The 23,193-nt window shown below is 51.4% G+C and overlaps 1 protein-coding gene across 2 annotated transcripts in view; it reads left to right on the top strand.

The window, feature by feature from the left end:
* Positions 1 to 6,582: 6,582 nt before the first annotated feature.
* The window catches only part of LOC102473106 (ATPase family AAA domain containing 3A), a 28,964-nt gene continuing 12,353 nt past the window's right edge, over positions 6,583 to 23,193 (top strand). For both annotated transcript variants that reach the window (XR_336803.2, XM_006164112.2), the window contains exons 1-13: positions 6,583 to 6,792; positions 13,545 to 13,621; positions 14,784 to 14,885; positions 15,141 to 15,200; positions 16,055 to 16,124; positions 17,832 to 17,997; positions 18,260 to 18,329; positions 18,421 to 18,576; positions 19,126 to 19,182; positions 19,472 to 19,597; positions 19,884 to 20,008; positions 21,924 to 21,975; positions 22,342 to 22,412. Coding sequence is in view for 1 of the 2 variants with exons in the window: in XM_006164112.2 (XP_006164174.1) it covers positions 6,588 to 6,792; positions 13,545 to 13,621; positions 14,784 to 14,885; positions 15,141 to 15,200; positions 16,055 to 16,124; positions 17,832 to 17,997; positions 18,260 to 18,329; positions 18,421 to 18,576; positions 19,126 to 19,182; positions 19,472 to 19,597; positions 19,884 to 20,008; positions 21,924 to 21,975; positions 22,342 to 22,412 (1,337 nt within the window). In the remaining variant the exon portion in view is untranslated. The remainder of the gene's footprint in view (positions 6,793 to 13,544; positions 13,622 to 14,783; positions 14,886 to 15,140; positions 15,201 to 16,054; positions 16,125 to 17,831; positions 17,998 to 18,259; positions 18,330 to 18,420; positions 18,577 to 19,125; positions 19,183 to 19,471; positions 19,598 to 19,883; positions 20,009 to 21,923; positions 21,976 to 22,341; positions 22,413 to 23,193) is intronic.

A 23,193-nucleotide genomic window follows, 5' to 3' on the forward strand; every position in this document is an offset into this window, starting at 1 on the left:
CGAGAGATTTTCACTATAGGGCGCGTGTGCTCGCCAGACAGACAGAGAGAGAGACATAGAGACAGAAAGCGAGAAATCACCCCCCAGGGGGGATGGTCATGCCGCAATCCCTTCTCCATTCTCCTCTCGGGATCCTGGGCATGTATGCACATGCGCCCGGTGTGAGTTTTAAGCCACCGGGTCCGGGACGTGAACCACGGTCGACATAGCCATTATGCTAACTGCTGGTTCCCAGCTTTTTGTGTGTACCAAAAATCAGAAAGGGCTATGGTGTGGTTGGTCCTGGTTGAGACAAGCAAAGCGAGGGGTAGTCCATTGGCAGGCCTCCTCCACGTGGCAGGAGATCAGGAGGCCACTGTGAGGAGATGCCCGCAGGGAGGCTGCACTGGTGCCCAAGCAAGGGCTCCTCTCTTATTTGTGGAGTGTCTGCAGTCTTCATGAGAGAGGGCTGCTGCTACCATCTCTAATTTGTGGAGGACAAATCTAAGGATTTTATTCAGGCTACATGCCACACTGGTCCATGAGAGATTTTTTTTTCCCCCAGAGATATTTTTGCTATAAGGCACATGCACTTGCTGGAGAGACAGAGACAGGAAGTGAGAAATCTCTTGGGGGGATGGCCACGCCGCATCCCTTCTCCATTTTCCTCTCAGGATTTTGGGCATGCATGCACACGTGCCCAGTGTGAGTCCCCTCCCACCTTATGTGAGTTTTAAGCCTCTGGGTCTGGGACTGGAACTGGAGTCCAGCGATGTAACTGCCATGCCATGGGTGGTCCCGGTCTATGAGAGATTGCATGGGGCCTTCAGTGGGCAGCCCCGTGCTTACTTGCTTGCCAGCAGAAGTGGCTAACGGGGCTAACATCCATGCCCAGGTCTCCTCAGTCAAGGCAACGGCTCCCAAGCTCTCGAAGTTCTTGAGACAAAGCTGTTTGTGAGAAGACTGGAAAGCAAAACCGTCCAGATCTCCAGGAGTGAGACATCCAAGAACAGGCCCTACAGTCACGGGCCACCCAGGCCAGACCTCAATACCTCCCTGGCATAGGAGCTATGGTATTTGATAAGCAGCCTCCTGCCAAGGAGAGGGGATGATTGAGGAAAATAGAAGATTAGGTGCAATAACTGTGTCTACCATTTTGTTCTTCTAATATCCATCAAAGAATGAAAAGGGGGGGGCAGTAGGTGGTGTAGCAGTTAAGGTGCCAGAACCCACATGGCCAGTTTTCCAGTGGCTTGAACATCATGCTGGGCACATGAGTGTGTGTGCTCAAAAATCTTGAGAGGAGGGATCAGCAGTTAGCATAATGGCTATGTCGCTGGACTCCCATGTAGTCAACCGCGGTTCAAGTCCCAGACCTGGTGGCTTAAAACTCACGCCGGGCGCATGTGCATGTGTGCATGCTCAAGATCCCGAGAGGAGAATGGAAGAGAATAGATTGCGGTGTGGCCATGACCGCTGGGGGGTGATTTCTCGCTTTCTATCTTTCCGTCTCTGTCTGTCTGGTGAGTGCATGTGCCCTATAGCAAAAACCTCTCCAAAAAAAGAAAAAAATATCTTGAGAGGAGAATAGAGGAGAAGGGATTGTTGACTGGCTGTCCTCCCTAGGAAGTGATTTCTTACTTCCCCTCTTTCTGTCTCTCTCTTGCGAGTGCACACACCTACAGCAAAAACTAAAAGAAACCAGTGGAAGTTAGTCTCCCCTGAGGAGTATGGTAAGGTGGGTGCCAGGAAAACCCCATCATAGGAGCCATGGGAGTTCCTGCCCTTGGAGGGGAGGTGGACCTAGCCCTAGACAAGAGCTCTAGAGCAGCTGCCAGCTGCCATTTGGAGAGGGACAGGAAACCTTTATTCACCGACATTTTCAAATACCTGCCCATGTTTCAGAAATGTAGGTGAACTTGGAACCAGCAGTTGGCATAATGGCTATGTCGTTGGACTCCCATGTAGTCAACCGCGGTTCAAGTCCTGGGCATAGTGGCTTAAACTCACACCAGGTGCATGTGCGTGTGTGCCCAAGATTCTGAGAGGAGAATGGAGGAGAAGGGATTGTGGCATGGCCATCCCCCCAGAGAGTGATTTCTCACTTTCTGTCTCTCGGTCTTTCTCTGTCTTTCTGGTGAGCGCACACGCCCTATAGCAAAAACCGCTCCAAATAAATAAATAAATAAATAAAATGTAGGTGAACTCACCATGACGAATTACAGCATGTATGCTAGCTTTTGAAAGAAGAAAGAGTCTCTGGTCCCTACCAGGTGTAGGGACAAGCATGGGGAGATCGGTGAGTGGCCAGTGACCTGCCTGAGCATGCAGCAAAGAGGACAGTGATGCCCGGGGGAGGGGCAAGCCATGAGCTTCTCTGCTCACCACAGGCCTAGGGCTGTTGTCAACTGTCCCACTACCTCTCTGCCCCAAGGCCAGACTCCCCTCAACATGAAATATATCCCAGCCTTGGAGGCCTGCTCCTCCTCACAGGGAACTCTTCCCAGTGTCCACTAACAGCCCGTCCTGGAGTGTCTGGGGAACATGAAAGCGCCAACAATGGCTGTGGTAAACTTTTTTTTTTTAAGAATTATTTTATTTAACTTGATTACATGTGGGAGTCCAGCACCCTTAACCACCGCACCACCTGCCCGCCCCAGCTGTGATAAAGTTTAGAGTGACTTCCCAGACTGTGCACCTGTGACTTGTCACCTGGGAAGGTGGAGATCCTACCTCAGCCCTGCAGTTGGGGCCAGTACTCACATGTGGCGCTTGTCATCTGCAGGCAGTGCATTAAGACCAACCCTGACCCTAAATGAACCTGGCAGTGTGCATATCTGTGGATTGATACTGACCATGCTGACTCCTCTGTTGGGCAGCAAGGCAGGGAGGTCCTTTGGGAGTGTAGGACAGAACACGGGGCCACCACAAGTAACTGCTTACTTAAAACGCAAACACTGAGCAGGAAGACAAGCTACATTGCTATGGGGGAAGCCTGGAGGAGCTAATGGGCTATGGGTACAGTCCAAGGTCACTCTAAAGTCCTGGCCATGCCACTGGTACTTTTATGACCCCTCATTAACCACCCATACTGTGAGAGGAGCCTGCAGGGGGCGGTGGGTTGCAGGAACCTTACGGAGATTTGGGAGCCCTGCTGTGGTAGGTAGTGTGGGGAACTGCACCCCAGAACTCCATCCTGGAGGCTTAAATACAGGAAGGCCAGGTTGGACAGCTTGTCTTTCAGCTGGGCCAGGGCCTGTCTAGGGTCTGGAGCAGGGTACATAGCAAGCTCAAGATGGAGCAGGTATGCAGACAAGCTGCAGCTGGGGTGACTGCAAGTGAGACAAGAACCTGTGGGTCTTTTTGGAAGCTGGAGGAAATGAAGGGGAGCAGGACAGTCCTGGCCGGCTGAGGGAGGGAGACCACAGCCTCTCACTCCTGAAGGCTGAGCCACCCTAGGAGAGCAAACTTGAATTGTGACATGGAAGGGTAGTAGCGATCTTGTGCCCATCACTGGGGCGTTCCAAGTGTAAGAGGACAGACATTGTCCATGGAAGACACCATGCAGATGGGTAGTTGTCCGCTGCATCCCTCATGTGGGGAGCCCTGGGGCCAGCTGCTGGGTGCCACGGGCTATACCAGAGGACCATGGTGCCGTTGTGCTGTGCAGTTCCCCAGAGGTGATCAGACTTGGAGGACTCAGAAACCATACTGACTGCCCATGTTCGGGAAGCAAGGGTGCTTTGCCCAGTGCTGGGGACTGCTTTGGGAGCCCTGCTCCTGCCGACCTGAGATCCTGGGGGCAGCTGTGTCCCTGCTATCTGGGTTCAAGGTCAGGCTGGAGGCCTGGCTGTCCACCACCTGCATCTTTCAGCTCTGCAGTTTCTCTTCCAGATCTTCAATACAGGAGGACTCCCACAGAGGAGAAAATCTCACTGATGGGGGGATCAGGGGAGCCCTGTCAACAAAATACCACAGCTTAAGCAGCAGAGAACATCAATTAAACATAAATGCTTGGGACCAGCAGATGGTGTAATGGTTATGTCGCTGGACTTCCACATGGCTGACCATGGTTTGAGTCCAAGACCCAGCAGCTTAAAACTCATGCTGGGCATGTGTGCATGAGTGCCCAAAATCCTAAGAGGAGACTGGAGGAGAAGGGATTGCAGCGTGGCCATCCTCCTGGGGGGTGATTTCTTGCTTTCTGTCTCTGTCTCTGCAATGAGTGCACGTGCCCTATAGCAAAAATATCTCTAAAACAAATAAACATAAACGCTTCAGGTAGAGAGTATCATATGATTCTCTTCTATTCACTCCGTGCCTTTAGGAAAGGTGTTTCTGGGGCCGGGAGATGGCATAGCAGATACATCACTGAACTCCCACAGAGCCAACTGCGGTTTGAATCCTGGACCTGATGGCTTGAAACTCACACCCGTGTGTGCGTGTGTGTGTGTGCACGCATGAGCGCCCAAGATCCCAGGAGAAGAGGAAGTGTGGCCACTCCCTTGGGTGGCGATTTCTTACTCTCCCTCTCACTGTTCTGTCTAGTTCTCTAGTCAGCATATGTGCCCTAAGGCAAAACCCTCTAAAAACAAACAAAAAGAGGAAAGCTGTTTCTGTCTTCTTATATGGCTTCTCCTTTAAGATCTTACTTTTGGGACCAGCAGTTAGTGTAATGGGTATGTCACTGGACTCCCATGTCGTCGACCACAGTTCGAGTCCAGGACCCAGTGGCTTAAACTCATGCTGAGTGTGTGTGCATGTGTGCCCAAGATCCCAAGAGGAGAATGGAAGAGAAGGGATTGAGGCGTGGCCATCCCCCCAGAGGGTGATTTCTCACTTTCTGTATCTCTGTCTTTTCCTGTCTTTCTGTCTGTTGAGTGCACACGCCCTATAGCAAAAACCTCTCAAAAAAAAAAAAAAAGATCTTACTTTTTAAATATTTTTTTAATTGCTAGAAGGCATGTACATTCACCAGAAACAGAAAGAAAAAGCAAGCACACCCCAATGCTCTAGCGTGGTCATGCTTCAATCCCTTTTTCATTTCTCCATTCTGCTGGGATTTTGGGTACACACACACATGTACCACGGTGTGTTTTTGTTTTGTTTTTAGTTTTTATGGTATGCGTGATCACTAGAGAGACAGAGACAGAGTGAGAAATTATTCCCCTAGAAGGGATGGCCATGCCACAATCCGTTCTCCATTCTCCTTGTGGGATTCTGAGCATGCATTCACACACTCAGCGTGATTCTCTAGCTGACAGGTCTGGGACTCAAACCGCTATGTGGGATCCAGCTGCCCGAACCACCACTCCAGCTGCTGACCCTTTGTTGTTTTTAATTTGCTATAGACAACATGTACTTGTCAGAGACAAAGAAAAGGGGAAAGTGATCTGTTTTCAGAGACACCACCAAAGAGGAAGAAGAGCCAAAGAAGAAAGGCAGAGCTGGATCTCCAGTTCTCTCCTTCCTCTGAAGGAGGGTCACAGAAGCCTGGCCTGGCCTAGGACTGGCTATATACATGGTTTTGTTTGTTTGTTTTAAAGTTTTTTTTTTTTTTCCATAGGGCGTGTGTACTTGCTGGAGAAAGACAAGAGAGGGAAAGTGAGAAGTCCCCCCCTAGGAGTGATGGCTCCGTTGCAATCACTTCTCCATTCTCCTCTGGGGATTTTGGGCATGCAGACACGTGTATCCGGGACGATTTCCAAGCTGCAGGGTCAGGGATGGGGACAGTGGTCTGCTATGTGGGAGTCCACCGCCTTAACCACCACACCACCTGCTGGCCCCCTACTTCCGTCATCTTATTAAGCGTCTACCGTGTGCACGAGGCCGGAGCCCTACTGAGCGCAGCCTCATCCTGTCAGGGCTCCCACGCCCACCCAGCCTAGGAAGGGCGAGGTTCTAGGGGAGGTCCCACGTCGTTCAGTAATGCTGAGTCGAGACCGACGGGTGGCCCCGGAGCCTCAGCCCTGACCCACCTCAGCTCTGGGGATCAAGGCCTCGCCGCATGCTCCTGGCGCTCTGTCCCGCCCGCCTCACATCCGTCCGGGTGGCGATCGAGACTGCCCTCTGCGGACCAGACATCTCCCCCAGGATCTTCCTACCTGCGTCCAGACAAACTGCGGCGACGGCTGGATACCGCGCCTGCAAGGAGCCGGCAGCTCCATCCGCCCCTGCAGCTCTCACTTCCTTGATTGACGCTCTTTGGTTGCCCACAGCAACAGAACGCTGTAGGGGTTGCCAAACGGAACACTGATGTTACCAGGGCGCGCACACGCCCCCCTGTAATTTTGGCCCTGCCTGGCCGCCGTACGAGGCGCTTTGCCCCGCCCTGCTCCTCTCCGCGCCCGCCTTCCATCCCTCCTCCAGATCCCACTCCAGCAATCGCCGAGCCGATGCCAAAGGTGTCATGGGTCGCACCGCCAATCTGAGGGCTACGCGGTGAAAGTGGCCCTCGCGCGCTTCCGTCGCCAGGGAGGAAGGGGTGTGTGCAGCGCCTGCGCAGTGGCCCTGGCCGCCGGCTTGCGGCGCGTGGAGGCTACTCCAAGCCGCGCGAGTCACACTTGGGGTGCTGCAGTCTCGGCGGGCGGCTCCGGGCGGGCTGGGTCATGTCGTGGCTCTTTGGCATCAACAAGGGCCCCAGGGGTGAGGGCGCGGGGCCGCCGTTGCCTTTGCCGCCCGGGCAGCCTGGGGCCGAGGGCGGCGGGGACCGCGGCGCGGGAGACCGGCCGGGGCCCAAGGACAAATGGAGCAACTTCGACCCGACAGGCCTGGAACGTGCGGCCAAGGCGGCGCGGGAGCTGGAGCACTCGCGTGAGTACAGCAGGGCCGACAGGCTGAGGGTCCGGGAAACGAGAGTTTCCTTCACGGAGCATCTGGTCTGCAGGGCCTCCAGGGGTCGTCTTGGTTGTGGAGCGGTCAAGTAACCGATCTCTGGGAGAACGCTTTGGCCAAGGCTAGCTTGCATCATGGAGGTCCAGATGCTTTCCGCCCCCCTTCTGCACTCGCACAGCTGTCGGGAGCTCGTCAGGTTAGGAAACCGGTGCAGAGGTGACTTTCAGAGGTACTGGGTGCTGAGGTCGGCCTTCCTTTACAGCCCAGTGCTGGGATCCTTCCGCTCTTATTCCCTCCACGTGGGGTAGCCAAAGGCGTGGCCAGATCTGGAGGTCCGTTTGTGTGGTGGTTGCTAGCAATTTTCCACTTAAGGGAAGTATATTTGAGAGTGAGGACAGAATTCTGACTATTTTTACCTATTCCAGAATTGTCTCCGGGGCGCCTGGGAGAGCCTTGCCTACAACATTGACAGCTTTGGTCTGTTGATAGAAAGATGCTGCCTCCTGTCCCTGTCTGTGGGAATAGTGTTTTTATGATGTATAGTGAGCCTTCCTATCTCTCAGTAAAGCACAGGCGTTCTTTGCTGATTTCTTTCCGGAACAGAGACTGGTGTTTTTCTTTAAGCAATTAGTGTTTATTTATTTATTTTTTTTTTTGGAGAGATTTTTACACCTGTGCTCCTGGGGAAAGAGAAACTACGAGAAATCACCCCTCATTCCCCTACCCTCCATCCCCTACCCCTGTGGGGACGGCCACACCGCAATCCCTTCTCCATTGTCCTCTCAGGATCTTGCGCATGCATGCACACACACCCAGCGTGAGTTTTAAGTTTTAAGCCGCTGGCTCCAGGACTAGAACCGTAGTCTATATGTGGGAGTCCAGTGATGAAACCATTATGCCATCTGCTGGTCACAAATAAATTATTATTGCTTTTTTGTTTGTTTTGGAGAGGCTTTTTGCTATAGGGCGCATGTGCTCAACAGAAAGAGAGAGACAGAGAGATAGAAAGCGAGAAGTCACCCCCCAGGAGGGATGGCCACGCCGCAATCCCTTCTCCTCCATTCTCCTCTCAGGATCTTGGGCACGCACACACACGCACCCAGCATGAGTTTAAGCCACCAGGTCCGGGACTCAAACTATAGTCAACTACATGGGAGTCCAGCGACATAGCCATTACACCAACTGCTGGTCCCCACAAATCAATTATTAATTGAAGAATTTCAAACTTGGGACCAGCAGTTAGTGTAATGGCTATGTTGCTGGACTCCCATGTAGCCATTCGCAGTTCTAGTCTCCGGACCCAGTGGCTTAAACTCACGCTGGGCGCGTGTGTGGGCGCGCCCAAGATCCCAAGAGGAGAATGGAGAAGGGATTGCAGCATGGCCATCCCCCCTGGGGGGTGATTTCTCGCTTTCTGTCTCTCTGTCTCTCTGTCTCTCTCTTTCTGGCGAGCACATGTGCCCTATAGCAAAAAGCCTCTCCAAAAAAAAGAATTTCAAACTTACCTATAACCTACAGTCTTCCATTTCTAATGTCTCACTTTTTGGCTGGGCCAATGTGAAAGACTCGTGCTGATTGACAACCCTCCTGCTATCAGAACTGAGTAAAATGAACCATTGTATCTCAGTATCCGCCAGGATACTCAGTCACATGCTTAGTAATAGATTGTATTAATTATTATTTCTGCAATGTTGTTTATTTCTGTTGACAAGAGTCATTTCGTTTTAAGGGCATATGATAGAGTTGTACTTATTATTGGAAAAATGTTAACATTCAGGTAGGCGGGAGGCTGTAAAGCCACAGGTTGGGCCTGCTGGCCCAGCTCAATGACCTTCCTGACCCAAGGCCCTCGAGGTGTCAGCGGTGATCTCCCTAAGTCCAAGTCTCTTCTCCCAACTTTCCGTACTCTTGTGGCTTTTATGACTTTTATTAAGGTACAGTGCAAGTGTTCAAGAGCTTGGAATGAAGAAGATGCTGAATAAACAGTCATTGAAAGAATGTTCAAAACATTTGTTCTCAAAACTTTTGTTTGAGCAGGGGCTCCCTTTTTTCAAAGAAGGTGCCAGAGGGAAGCTTTGGTTTGAAGCCTGTGTAAGCAGAGTCTTCATTTCATGTTTGAGAAGGAGAGCGTGGCATTTGGCTCAATACCCTGTTCTTTCCCAGAGGACTGCAAGAACATTCTGGGCAATGGTCTCAGCCTGGCTGACTCTTCAAAATGTTCAGCTTTGAGTCCAGCTCTGGAGCTTAGGTATTAAGGGAGCCTGATCCCACAGGACTGACAGCATAGAGAAATGGAGCAGAAGGGACGGTGGCCTGACCACCCCCATTGAGGGAGAGGTGCTTTCTCTCTCTCTCTGTCTGTTTCACTGGAGAGTGTACAGACTGGTAATTAAAAAAAAGTTTTAAATTCAGATTTGTGCTCAAGGCAATGTGTCTCAGTAGACTTAGCTGAATTTCAAGGCGCCTCAAACAGTAGCAATCTTTGACAGAAGACACAATTTCCTGTTAATAGGCTTAGCTAAGGGGACACTTCTTTCCACCTCACGGGAAGTTTTACCTCTTAGTCATGCCCACAAAGTTCTCCCACTTTTGGAAGCATATTTTGTTCTGTTGAAGGGCACGTGTGCTTGCTAGAGAGAGATGGGAACTGAGAAATTCCCTCTCCCCCTAGGGGATGGCCATACCTCAATCCCTCCTCGTCCATATTTTCTCAGAATTTTTGGGCACACATACACATACACACACATTCCTGGAATGTTTTTGAAGCTGCCAGTTCCAGGACTGGAACTACAAAGTTGACCATGTGGGATCTAGACACCTTAACCACCACACTGTTGGCTGGTGCTGGAAGCTGAATCTTGACTGTAAGTGCCCTTCCTTCAACCCTGTGCGGTTACACAGGTCTGTGTGAATAGCCTTGAGTGTGCCTTAGGCAAGTAGCTAAGGAAACCTCCTCACCATCCTGTCTACCCAAGCCTCTGAATTGCTCCCCGGTACCGACTGCTTCCGACTTCCTGCTCTGGAATATTCTCTGCCTGGGTCCTCAGTGCCTTGGCGTTTACTCTCTGTCTGAGCCCTCGTTTCTCGGCCAAGCCAGGTCTTCTGCAGTATTCCCAGGATGCAGTGGTCTGGAAGCCTAATCCCTCCACCCCATCAGTCTCCACAGATTCTGTCCCAGGTGTGGACTGGCCTTTATTTCTGCTATTCTTCCTGTTTACTGCTGGTTGGTGAGAGAAGGTTCTCTTTAGTCTTCCGCTCTTCTCTAACGCTAACCCTAATACTATCCCTAAACTCAAACCCTTTTTCCCAGAGTGCCTCATGCCGTTCTGCCTGATATCCCACCTGCAAGCCTGTCCTCTCCCAGTTCATGAACTTCCTGCAGTCTGTGTGATTTGGCCTTGTTGCTTTTCTAAGCTGTCCTCATTAGACATTGGAGCTGTTCTCAGCAGCCACTCCTCACAATTGACCACCTCCTCTGTCCCTCAAGTCCCAGCCCCCAGGTTATTCTTAGAGTCTTCCCCTGGGCACCTCCTTGGAAACCAGAGTAGCACACTTGTCCCACAGCTGTCTACGTGCTCCAGGCTACTTGCACGTGTATACCATGGAGGAGGGCACCTAAAAGAGCACCTTGCATATAGCAGGTGCTTATTTAACGCTTTAGGGTGCAAGTCTTCTGGTATGGGGTAATAATGAGTTATTGTTCGCAGTAAAGTCATAACATATAATCTAGTTGGAGTCATATGGGTACAACTCTGTTGAAATTTACCTGCTTTATCTCATTTCATTTTCCTAGAGACGTGGGGGAGGGAACTAGAATTGCTCAATTTTCAGGAGGGGAAACAATCTCAGAGAGATTAATTTAGTATGCCAAAGGTCACCTTGTGAGGAAATAGGACAGCTGAGATTTGGTCCCAGTGTGGTTAGACTGTGGTGCTTTTGTTCCTATCTGCTGCCCTTCCTGGCCAATGTAGAGTCCTTACTCAATCTGCTCAGCATTTGATGTCCTGGCTGTCTGAGCTCCCGTATTGACCCGATAGACACCTGCTTTCATGGGGCCTCTCATGAGAGGCAGGTCCTACACGATCTGTGCCTCCCCTCACTGGAGGCCCAGAGGTGAGCTTTGTGCATGGAATTCCAGGGGTTGGCTCCCAAGGTCCTTCCCAAGCTCTGGCTCGGCCTGTTAGCTGAGTTCATGCCATACTGCACTCCCTGAACAGACAAATCCCGGCTGCAACAGCTTCCTCTCCTCTGCCTAAGTGTGTGGGACATGCTTTTGCAGTATCTCATCTTGCATCAGTTTTGCCTCCAAGAAAGAAAAAGATCTGAACTGTTAACAGATGTCGAGCTCTAGTTAGTGACATGTCTGCTGTGGTTTGGGGAATGGCATGTACTGAGGTCTATCTGTATCTTATTCTGGAAGCTTGAAAAAGTAAGGCAGCTCTGGTGAGGACTTATGCCTGCTGACATAATTTAAACAAAAATTTAAGAGGGGCTAGCAGGTGCTGTGGTAGTTAAAGGTGCTGGACTCCCACGAGCTCCTGGACTCCCACTCCCGTGGCCAACCGTGGTTCGAGTTCTGGATCTGGTGGTTTGCACTCTAGTTCTCTGGTCAAAATTGAAAAATAATGATAATAAAATAAAAACAATTTTTTAAGATTAATTTTATTTACCTTTATTTATTTATTTATAAAAATTTGACCAAAGAGGGACAGAGTGAGAGAGGGAGGAAAAGTGAGAACGCTAACTGCCAGGTCTGGGACGCGAACCATGGTCGGCCCTGTGGGAGTCCAGCATCCTTAACCACCACGCCACCTGCTGGCCCCAATAGAAACAATTATTACAAAAATAATAATAATTGGGACCAGCAGTTAGTGTAATGGCTATGTCGCTTGACTCCCATGTAGTCGACCATGGTTTGAGTCCCGGACCCGGTGACTTAAACTCACGCTGGGTGCGTGTGTGTGCGTGCCCAAGATCCTGAGAGGAGAATGGAGGAGAAGGGATTGCAGCGTGACCATCCTCCCTGGGGGCAATTGGCACCTAGAGTGATTTTCAAGCTGCTGGATCTAAGACTGGAACCACACACAGAGTTGGCCATGTAGGATCTAGCCGCCTTAACCACCACAACACATGGCTGGCCCAGTGTCAGATTATTGTAGTAAATTTTGTGAATGGGGAAACCATGTCATCATAGAAAACTTCAAGAATGGATACTTGGGCTTCTTCAGCTAGGAAAATACAGGAAGTCAAGTTTTTCCATAATATCTAAATATTAAGAGTTTTCAGTTCCAACCTATGAACAAAATATACACAGAAGATATTTATTACACTAATCCTCAGTTCATTGGTTTGTATCTGGTTTAACTTTCCTTTTTTTTTTTTTTTAAGAATTATTGGGACCACTAGATGACGTAATGGATACGTTGCTGGACTCCCATGTAGTTGATCACGTTTCATGTCCCGGACCTGCGGCTTAAACTCATGCTAGGTGTATGTGCGTGCATGCACAAGATCCCAAGAGGAGAATGGAGGAGAAGGGATTGCAGCATGGCCATCTCCCCAGGGGGTGATTTTTTGTTTTCTGTCTCTCTGTCTCTCTCTGTCTTTCTATATAACATGCACCCTATAGCAAAAATCTCTCCCCCCAAAAAAGAGAATTATTTTATTTAACTTTATTTATCGATCTATCTGTTTATTTAAATTTGACCAGAAAGGACATAGTGAGGGACCAGCAGGTGGCATGGTGGTTAAGGTGCTGGATACTCCCACATGGCCTACCGTGGTTCAAGTCCTAGACCTGGTGGCTTGCTTTCTCACCTTCCCTCTCTCTCTCTCTTTGTGTGACTCTCTCTGGTCAATAAAGGAATGAATAAATAAATAATAAAAAAAAAAAAAAAGAAGAAGAAGAAGAAGAAAGGACATAGTGAGAGAAAGAGAGGGAAAGTGAGAAAGCAAGCCACCAGGTCCTGGACTTGAACTACAGTCGGCCATGTGGGAGTCCAGCGCCCTTAACCACCATGCCACTTGCTGGCCCCATATCTGGTTTAACTTTCATTTCCTTCTTATTCCTTCCTAGTTTTTATCTGTGTGCTCTTTTTTTTGTAGAGAGATTTTTTTTTTCAATTGGGCATGTTTGCTCGGGGGACGGAATGGCCATGCTGCAGTCTCTTCTCCTCCATTCTCCTCTTGGGACTTTGGGCACACACACATCTGCACCCAGCTTGAGTTTTAAGCCACCTGGTACGGGACTCGAACCACTGAGAGTCCAGTGAAGTAACCATTTTGCCATCTGTTGGTCCCTATCTGCATGTACTTAATAGCAATGAAAATAGGTTTTGGAAGCTTAAGAAAAATATATGTACCCTGAAAAATAAAGAATGTGGCCATCACCTTGCTTTTATCAAGAGAAGACCACCATGTTGATGCTATCTTCTCCCCTCAGTGATTGTGGGTGGCCTTTCGATGGAGCTCCCCAAAATGTGATGGTGGGGTGAGACCTCCACATGTGTGCCAGGATTTTTGTTGAGTTTGGCAACGGCCTTTGGAGTGAGGCATCATGAGGCAAGGTTTAACCAGAAATGAAGATGGGCAAGTGAGGCAGGGCTAGGAGGTGGCATGAAAACTTTGAGGTTGAGCTTTCCTAGAGAACCCCTTGGCACATGCGAGCATTCACTGGATTAGCTGCAGGAGTGCCTGGGTCTCCTAATGCCTTCTCTCTTGCTCCCCTGCAGGCCACGCCAAGGAGGCACTGAATCTCGCACAGATGCAGGAGCAGACCCTGCAGCTGGAGCAACAGTCCAAGCTTAAAGTGAGTGGCAGACTGGTGCCACAGGGGAGGGCCGGGGGTGGTGTACACAAGCTGGGCAGCTCTCCACAGAAAGAAGCAGGGGATGTGGCCTGGGCATGTGGCTGAGGCCCTACAGCAGAGCCACCTGGAAGGTCAGGTGTAGGTGAGGACCATCTGGTCTTTCCAAGGATGAAGATCTTCTCAAGATTTTTACCTCAGTTCTCTGCACTGGGCAAGACTTTTGATACTGGAGTGTGTGGTGAGCATAGGGTCTGCCTCGGCTTTGGCTTAGTTAAAAAGTAAGGACGTGGCCCAGCCACAGTGGCCCACGCTGCTAAAACACTGTTCCACAGTCTGGGACAAATGGGAGTTCTGAGCTCAGTTTTCATCCTGTTGAAGTGCTGGACCTGCTCAGTGTAATGCACCTATTTGGGGAGTCTGCGGCAGGAGGGTTGCAAGCTCAAGGCAGGTCCAGGCAACATTGGGAGGTCCTGTCTAATAAAGAGCCAAGCGTGGTGATACGTGCCACCACTGTGGTCCCATCGGGAAGCTGAGACTGGAGAATCACAACATGGTGAGGCCCTATCTTGAAAAAAAATTCGGGACCAGCAGATGGCATAATGATTACGTTGCTGGACTCCCATGTAATCGACTGTGGTTTGAGTCCCAAACCAGGTGACTTAAAACTCACGTTGGGTGTGTGTGCACGTACATGCCCAAAATCCCAAGAGGAGACTGGAAAAGAAGGGAATGTGGCATGGTCATCCCCCCTGGGGGTGATTTCTCACTCTTGGTCTCACCAGCAAGCACATGTTCCCTAAAGCAAAAATCTATCGTAAAAAAGAATTAATAAGTAACATTTCTAAAAAGTGAGCATGTAACACAAGCCTGTGAAAGAGCCTTTGGAAAAGAAATGCCAAATGCCCACAAGAGATGACTGTCCTCTGTCTTGTTTCATTCCCTCAGTGTCTTTCCCAGGCCTTTCCTGGGCCTTACCCTTGGGTTGGGTACAGCTGAGAGCTGAGTCCGTATGTGGGGTAGGGGTGTCAATCCAGGCTGCATTTCCAGACCAGTCTAGATGTGACCTGTGATGCCACCGCCTCGGAGCACATGCTGTCCTTGGGGAAGGGCTGTGGAGGCAGCATGACCCTGAGAGTGGAAGTCCTGAGTGTATGTTCTATAGGAATATGAGGCCGCGGTGGAGCAGCTGAAGAACGAGCAGATCCGTGTGCAGGCAGAGGAAAAGAGAAAAACCCTGAGTGAGGAGACCCGGCAACACCAGGCTGTAAGGGCCCAGGGAGGCCAGGGTGGGGTGCAGCTCTGGATCTCTTTGTTACTGACTATGGATCCATGGGGGTGTCGACTGTTAGACCAGGCTCTGGAACTCTCTCTTAGAGACCCCTAAACCCCACAGATCTCTCAGCACCGAGTGCCCTGTGCATCCTCATGTTTATGGGAGGTGGGTGGCTTCTTGGGGGTCCCTGCACCCAGTCCAGTCTTAGTCTGGCTTCTCTAGCTGAGCGTGTCCTTTCCATTCTAGAGAGCACAGTACCAGGACAAGCTGGCTCGGCAGCGCTATGAGGACCAGCTGAAGCAACAGGTGAGTGAGGTGCCCCACCCCCAGAGGTGGTACCAGCCTCAGTCCTCCCCAAGGATATGGCGTATTGCTGGACTGGTTGGTGGGCCAGAGTCCACAGCAGAAGGGCACTTGGTTCATTTTACTAATGGTAGATACTGGAGCCCGGGGACTGTACTCGGACACAGACACACAGGGCACACAGTCGCGCATTTAGGCACAGAGACTTGTCCGTGAGCACTCAGTTGTACACAGGCAGGTACAGGTATGTGTGATGGACCTGTGTGACCGGCACAACAGAGGCAGATTCTCCAGCCACTCTGAGGTTCCTCACCAGATGAGCACCTTTCCCTGGTGAACCTGACTGCCGACTTAGTGAAGTCGTGTTTGGGAAAGTTGGTGATCGACTGAGGGCAGGTTCCCCAGTCACTTCTAAAAGCCTGGGTGACATTCTCCCTTCCTTGACATTCTCGCTCCCTGCTAGTAAGGACTTATCAATCTCAGTCTCAAATTCATACAGTATTTGCAAATGTTCTTGCCTGTTGTGGGCATTATAGCTTTTACTAGGCGAAACCCAGAGTCTTTTCTAAAAACAGCCAAGAGTGAGGGCACCCAGAGGGCTGCTTTGCCGTGATCCACACTGATGAAGCTGCTGTAGAGACCACTTCTGGCCCAACGAGGGTGGAGGGTGGCTGAGCCCCCTTAGGGTGTGCACATCCTGGGGCTGATTTCCAATGTGCCTGGTCGGAGTGTGGAGCCCACAGGCCCCTCAGAGGTAGGCATAGGCTTCCCTAGCTTGGTGCAGCCACAGCTTCTTGGGTCGCATTGATTATTTTTCTGATTTTGAAAGCTTTTCCTTTTTTTCTGTGGCTTTTTAGCAACTTCTCAATGAAGAAAATTTACGGAAGCAGGAGGAGTCTGTACAGAAGCAGGAGGCCATGCGACGAGGTAAGCTGTCACCTCAGTCGAGGGTGGCGGTCTGAGGCAGATGTGCTGCACCGAGGCCTGCTGGTAGATGACTCCTGGGTGAGCAGTGCTGTTGTGAGGAAGGGCTGCTTTGGGCACCTCACTACCCAAGAAGAGTTACTGATAGCCACAAAAGGCACCCCACAGGTGTCTGCAGCGGGTCCTGGGCTGGTGTACGGAGGTGGGAAGATCCTGTGTTTTCGCTGTCCTGTCGTAGAGCTTCAGTTACAAGCACAGGCTGTGACGTTAGTTTCACGTGTGTGTCTTGGTAGAAAACACGAGCATTTTGTGCTCATCGTGTTGGAAAGGGAAGGAAGTAAACATTTGGCACCACTTTATGATGGTGCTGGGCTCGTTCCCAGATGTTTGCTTTTAAATAGGTCAACAGTGTTACGTTACATGCTTTCCTAGTAGTTTTTTGTTTGTTTTGTTTTTTTAAGAATTATTTTATTTGGGAACCAGCAGTTAGCGTAATGGCTATGTCGCTGGACTCCCACGTAGTTGACCGCTGTTCGCGTCCTGGACCCTGTGGCTTAGAACTCACGCCGGGTGCATGTGCGTGTGTACCCAAGATCCTGAGAGGAGAATGGAGGAGAAGGGATTGCGGCGTGACCATCCCCTCTGGGGGATGATTTCTCGCTTTTTGTCTCTCTGTCTCTCTCTGTCTGTCTGGTGAGTGCACGCACCCTATAGTGAAAACCTCTCCAAAAAAAAAAAAAAAGAATTATTTTATTTAACTTTATTTATTTATACACTTTTTAATTTTAATTTGACCAGAGGGAGAGAGAGAAAGTGAGAAAGCAAGCCACTAGGTTCAGGATTCGAACCATAGTCACCCCTGTGGGAATCCAGCACCTTTAACCACCGAGTCATCTGCCGGCCCATTTTTTTTGTTGTTGTTGGTCAGAAGGCATGTGTGTTCTCCAGAGAGGCAGAGGAGAAAGCACCCCCATGTGACCTGCTCACACTGTAACCCCTTCCCCATCTATCCTTCCTTTTGAAGTTTTGGGCATACGCACACATGTGCTCATTGTGTTTCTCAAGCTACCTGGTCTAGGACTTGATCCATGGACTCAGCCATGTAGGATATGGTTGCCTTAACCACTAGGCCACAGAGCTGGCCCACTTTCCTAGTTTTTTTTTTTGAGAGGTTTTTACTATAGGGCTCGTGCGTTCGCCAGACAGACAGAGAGAGACAGAAAGCGAGAAATCACCCTTCCAGAGGGGATGGCCATGCCGCAATCCCTTCTCCTCCATTCTCCTCTCGGGCTCTTGGGCACGCACGCACACGTGCCCGGCGTGAGTTTAAGCCACCACGTCCGGGACTCGAACTGCGTCGACTATGTGGGAGTCCAGCGACATAGCCATTACGCTAACTGCTGGTCCCACTTTCCTAGTATTTTGATTGCTGTGTTTCAAGATAAGTGGCTTCCTTTTTAATTCTCTACATTTTATTTTGTTTTTAAAACATATCCTGGAGAGAGTTGCCTGGGTCAGAGGGTCAGATTTCAGAGTTCCTTCGTCTCCTGGGGGTTCCAGCCCCAGGGGAAAGATTTCCTGGCTGGGATGCTCAGCACTGTGACTGGCCTGTGTGATGCTGAGATCTGCATTCGCTCACGTCCTGTTTGAGCAGAGGGGCAGGCATGGCCACGTGCTGAGCCTCACTGTCCTTGTCTCTTCCTGGGTCAGCCACTGTGGAGCGAGAGATGGAGCTACGACATAAGAATGAGATGCTGCGGGTGGAGGCCGAGGCTCAAGCCCGGGCCAAGGCCGAACGGGAGAATGCGGACATTATCCGTGAACAGATCCGCCTGAAGGCTGCTGAGCACCGCCAGACCATCCTGGAATCCATCAGGTGAGGGCACAGCTAAGGCCCAGTGCCCACCGTTCGTCCCCATCTTCAGTAGCCCCAGAGGGAGCCCTCGCTGTTGTGAGCTGCTGATCATCGGATGTTCTCCAGCCCCTTCTGTGACTGGGTAGCTCTGTGCCAACCTTTGGGGCTGATGTCTCGGCGCCTGGGATGCGGCATTTGGGCCTCGCCTTCACCTTCTCCAGCCATGTGCACGGGTCCCCGTGTCCCACCTGGTCATGTGGCTGCTTCCCCACCCCCTCTACAGGACGGCTGGCACCCTGTTTGGCGAGGGATTCCGTGCCTTTGTGACAGACTGGGACAAAGTGACAGCCACGGTAGACACCATGTGTGCCCGGTGGGCCTGGCAGGTGGCTGTGGGCCTCCCTGTTGGCTACAGGTGTGTCACCTGCTATCTCTCTGCTCCAGGTGGCTGGATTGACGTTGCTGGCTATTGGGGTCTATTCTGCCAAGAATGCCACAGCCGTCGCTGGCCGGTACATTGAGGCCCGACTGGGGAAGCCATCCCTCGTGAGGGAGACGTCTCGTATCACAGTGCTGGAGGCGCTGAGGCACCCCATCCAGGTAATAGCGCAGGAAGGGACCGTGTTCCTTGATCGAGCCCTCCATGTGTCCTTTCTATGTTGCAGGCAAATTACAAATAAGCGTTCTCTTTCTCTTATATAAATAATGTCCATTTCCTCCTGCATTTGGTTTTATTTTTGCTTTCTGTATCAGTGCTGGGGAGGTCTCCACCACCTCTAGGTTCTCTGATGGAACTGGCCGCTTGTGCACATGGGGTCCTGTGGAAATGCTGGGGCTCCAGTGTGCCAGTATTCTGTTGGAGGGCTTGCCAGACGGCAGCTGGCTGCTTTTATAGGAGAGCCCAACTTCTCACGCAGTGTTGGAACCTGTTCCCCACACGCACTGTGGCTTGGTCTCCACCAGTCACTCAGCATGGATGGCTGATAAAGTAAAGGTTGATAAAGAACGAATAAATCTTGACCAGCAACAGAGAACCACATCTGCCAGGGCGGCTAGTTTTTCAGCCCTTGAGGTTGGGACCCGGCCGTGCCCGTGGCAGTTACTATCTCTCTGCTCTGCCCACAACCCCAGTGGTAACTCTTCCCACAGGTTGGCCAGCGGCTCCTCAGCAGACCCCAGGATGCGTTGGAGGGTGTCATCCTTAGTGTAAGTTGGTGTGGCAGTCAGGGTGTGGGCAGGCTTCATGTGGCTCAGGCAAGGGACATCCACTCTGAGCTGTTCCATGTCCGTGTGGGTCTTCAGACTGAAAGCTGGGGCAGTTCTGGCTCCAGAGATAAAGCGGGCCCTCTCAGACCAGCCTGGATTAAACTACCTTGAGCTGGCTCAGGCTTCCGCAAGGAATAGACCATAGCAGGGCACCGTCTGGGCTCCCCGCCTTTGAGGCTGTCTGCAGGTGGAGGTGCATGACTCTCAAACCAGCTCCTTCTTGCCGCAGCCCAGCCTGGAAGCACGAGTGCGTGACATTGCAATAGCCACAAGGAACACCAAGAAGAACAAGAGCCTGTATAGGAACATCCTGATGTATGGGCCGCCGGGTACCGGCAAGACCCTTTTTGCCAAGGTGAGAGCGCTGCTGGGTTGGAGGGCCTAGTGATCAGTCTCCTTGGTCTGCGCAGTTATCTTGGGTGGGGTCGCAGCATCAACTCCCAGGAATGGACCTTTATTGGGCCATCGCCAGCCCTCACTGGACCCAGTACTGGTGTGCTTGGGTAGTGCCTCCGCTCTCCCAGGTGGGGGAGCATCTCTGTGGCAGAGCAGGTATAAGGGGGACCATGTCCATGCCGGGTGGGGTAGGCTCCAGAGTGAGGAGGCACCATTTATTGTCTCCCCCATCCCTTCCTTCCTAGAAACTTGCCCTGCACTCAGGCATGGACTACGCCATCATGACTGGTGGAGACGTGGCCCCCATGGGGCGGGATGGGGTAACTGCCATGCACAAGGTCTTCGACTGGGCCAACACCAGCCGACGAGGGTGAGTGTCCCTCACTTCCCCCTCTCCCACACCCACCGACCCCAGTTTCTTGCAAACACCGGGCTACCTCCCTGAGAGGGGTCTAAATGGCTTACTGAGACCTGCTGTTCCCTGTATTTTGTCTTCCACCCTCTGACAGCACCCCAGGGCAGGGGGGCACCAAAGAGGAACTCACCTTTGTGTGGGCCACAGGTGGTCAGTGTGAGGGCTGCCTGTTGGTATTTAATTTAGTGCCAGACATGAGTGGTGGGTATGAATGGGGAAGGGGGTCTTCTCAGCAGATCAAGTCCAGCCCCTCCCAGTATGTGCACACACCCATGTGTGGGTGGGTGGACATGCTCCTCGGTGATACTTTTAAAAATTAATTGAGGGACAGGGCCAGCAGATGATGTGGTGGTTAAGGGTGCTGGACTCCCACATGGTGGACCTCAGATCAAGTCCCGGACCTGCCAGCTTGCTTTCTCACTCCCCTGCCCCTCTCACTCACCCTGCCCCTATCTGGTCAAATTAAAAACAAATAAAGTTTTTTTTTTTTTTTTTTTTTTTGGAGAGATTTTTGCTATAGGGTGCATGCGCTCGCCAGACAGAGACATAGAGACAGAAAGCAAGAAATCACCCCCCCAGGGGGGATGGTCACGCCCCAATCCCTTCTCCTCCATTCTCCTCTCGGGATCGTGGGCACACACGCACACGTGCCCGGCGTGAGTTTTAAGCCACCGGGGCCGGGATGTGAGCCGCGGTCGACTATGTGGGAGTCCAGCGACATAGCCATTACGCTAACTGCTGGTTCCCAAAATAATTATTTTTTAAAAAGTTAATTGAGGGGACCAGCATATGGCAGAATGGTTACATCACTGGACTCCCACAAAGTCAACCACAGTTCAAGTCCTGGACCTGGTGGCTTAAAACTCAAGCTGGGTGTGTGAGCATGTGTGCCCAAAATCCTGAGAGGAGATGGGAGTGCAGCATGGCCATACTCCCTGGGGGCGATTTCTTGGGGCCGGCGGCAGTGGTGTGGTGGTTAGGGGCGCTGGACTCCCACACAACTGATCACAGTTTGAGTCCCGGACCTGGCAGCCTACTTTCTCACTTTCCCTCCCTCCTACTCCCTCTCTGTCCCTCTCTGGTCAAATTAAAATAAATAAGTGTACACACACACACACACACACACACGTATGTACATAGGTATGTTAAATAAATAATCCTTTAAAAAAAGAAAGTTAATTGAGGAAGCCGGCATGTGGCATGGTAGTTAAGGGCACTAGACTCCCACATGGCCGACCATGGTTTGAATCTCAGACCTGGCGACTTGCCTTCTTGCTTTCCCTCTCTCTCCCTCTCAATCGCTCTGTCCCTGTCTGGTGAAATAAATAAATAAATAAATAAATAAAGTTAAATAAAGTAATTCTAAAAGAGAAAATAGAACTTAAAAAAATGTTAATCGAGGACATTGTGACCCTGTACTGCTGCTTGGCAGACCCAGCCTCACAGACAGCTGCCCCCGGTGGCCCTGCATTCTTTATGGTTGGTGCTCTCCCTCTGGCCCTGTTCTTTTGCTCTCCAAGACTCCTTTCCTTGGTGTTGATTGCATAGCTGCCAGCCTCATGTTTCTCTGGGCCTGGGAGGATTTGGATAAAACCCATTGGAGACAGGAGCACGATCTCTCTTGACATGTGCCTCCTTGGCCACTGTGGTCTGGGTTCCCCCAGATCACTGGGGCAGAGTGTGACTTGGTTTCTCCAAACCATGAGGTTTGGTGTCTGTGGGTTCATTGTGTTAGGATTCCCAATAGGGTAGAGTCTGTGCTCTGTGGACAGCTTCTCCCTGGGGATCTGACCAACACAGCCAGCTTCTAGAAACTTCCAGATGCCTGTTGTGCTCAGACATTTCCCTCACTGGCTCCTCTTGTTCACAGCCTTCTACTCTTCGTGGATGAAGCAGATGCCTTCCTCAGGAAGCGAGCGACAGTGAGTATTCTCTGGAAGCCCCTGCCCAGCCATATCAGAGTGGTCAGGGCAGGCACTCTAGTGGCTCAGAGCCTGTCCTGAGCATGGAAGGGCCAGACCACCATCCCACCATCCTGGACTGGTGTGGGAGTTGACCTTTCTGTATAAAGCCTGGTCTGTAACACATTTTAGAGTCTGCTTGAAGTTCAGTTTCAGCTTCCAAGTTTTCTCCATGAAATTGTTCACATTACTGCCCCTGAGCAGCAGCTGCAGGGGAGAGGCCTGTTGAGTAGTGGCCTTTCTGGGTTCTCCTTTTGGCTCTTGACTGTCTGCAGAACTGCTCCTCGGCTCGCTGCTTATGGCTGACACTAGAATGTTCCTTTTCAGGAGAAGATAAGTGAAGACCTCAGGGCTACCCTGAATGCGTTCCTACACAGGACGGGCCAGCACAGCAGCAAGTAAGGGTAGCCCTGGGTCTCATGGGCTTGGGCCTCGAAGGGAAACTGAGGCACTGCAGAGTGCGCACACACTGGAGCTGTCATGGAGCAGGGTCAGGGGCCTAGTACACGGTACCTGGGCAGACATCTCTACTGGGACAGATTTTGAGGGCCCAGCTCAAAAGGCACAGCGAGATGTCACTGAGAAACATGCTGGGATTCCCCGACAGCCGGGCAGTTAGTCCTGGCCCACACAGCCCTGCGAGCCTTCCTTTCAGACAGGGCCTTTGTGCAGCCACCCCCACCTCTAGCCTCCCCTCCTGCCCTTTGCTTCTGGCCATCAAGCCACCTACCTATGAGAGAGGTAGCCTGAGTGGCTGAGGACCTCCCAATGCCTCAGACGCCAGCTGGGCTTGGGACATGAAATCAAAGCATATTTGCTATCACCAGGAAGCCAGTGCACAGGCAGGCCCTATGTGGTGCGTGTGGGTCACCTATAACCATCTACTGGACGCTGTCCAGGGTCAGGCACCCAGAGACTAACCGTCTCTGGGCGCCCTTGGCCAGTCTGTAGGTCCCTTCCAAATCCCCTAATCTTGTCTGCATTGGCTGGGCCCCTCCAGTCTCTAGCCCACATGTCACTGAGGGAGGACCAAGCCCTGCTGGTCAGTGGGTGGCCATCTGCTCAGATGGGTCCCTGTCGCTGGCTATAGCTGCTCCTACAGAGATGCTCTTGGGCCTGACCAAGCCCTCAGGAAAGCAGGGTTAGGACACTACTAAGCCAAACTGATGCCTCTGCTCA

The sequence above is a fragment of the Tupaia chinensis genome, unplaced genomic scaffold (genome assembly GCF_000334495.1).
Source record: "Tupaia chinensis unplaced genomic scaffold, TupChi_1.0 Scaffold143584_1, whole genome shotgun sequence".
In the NCBI taxonomy this organism is placed as follows: Eukaryota; Metazoa; Chordata; class Mammalia; order Scandentia; family Tupaiidae; genus Tupaia; species Tupaia belangeri.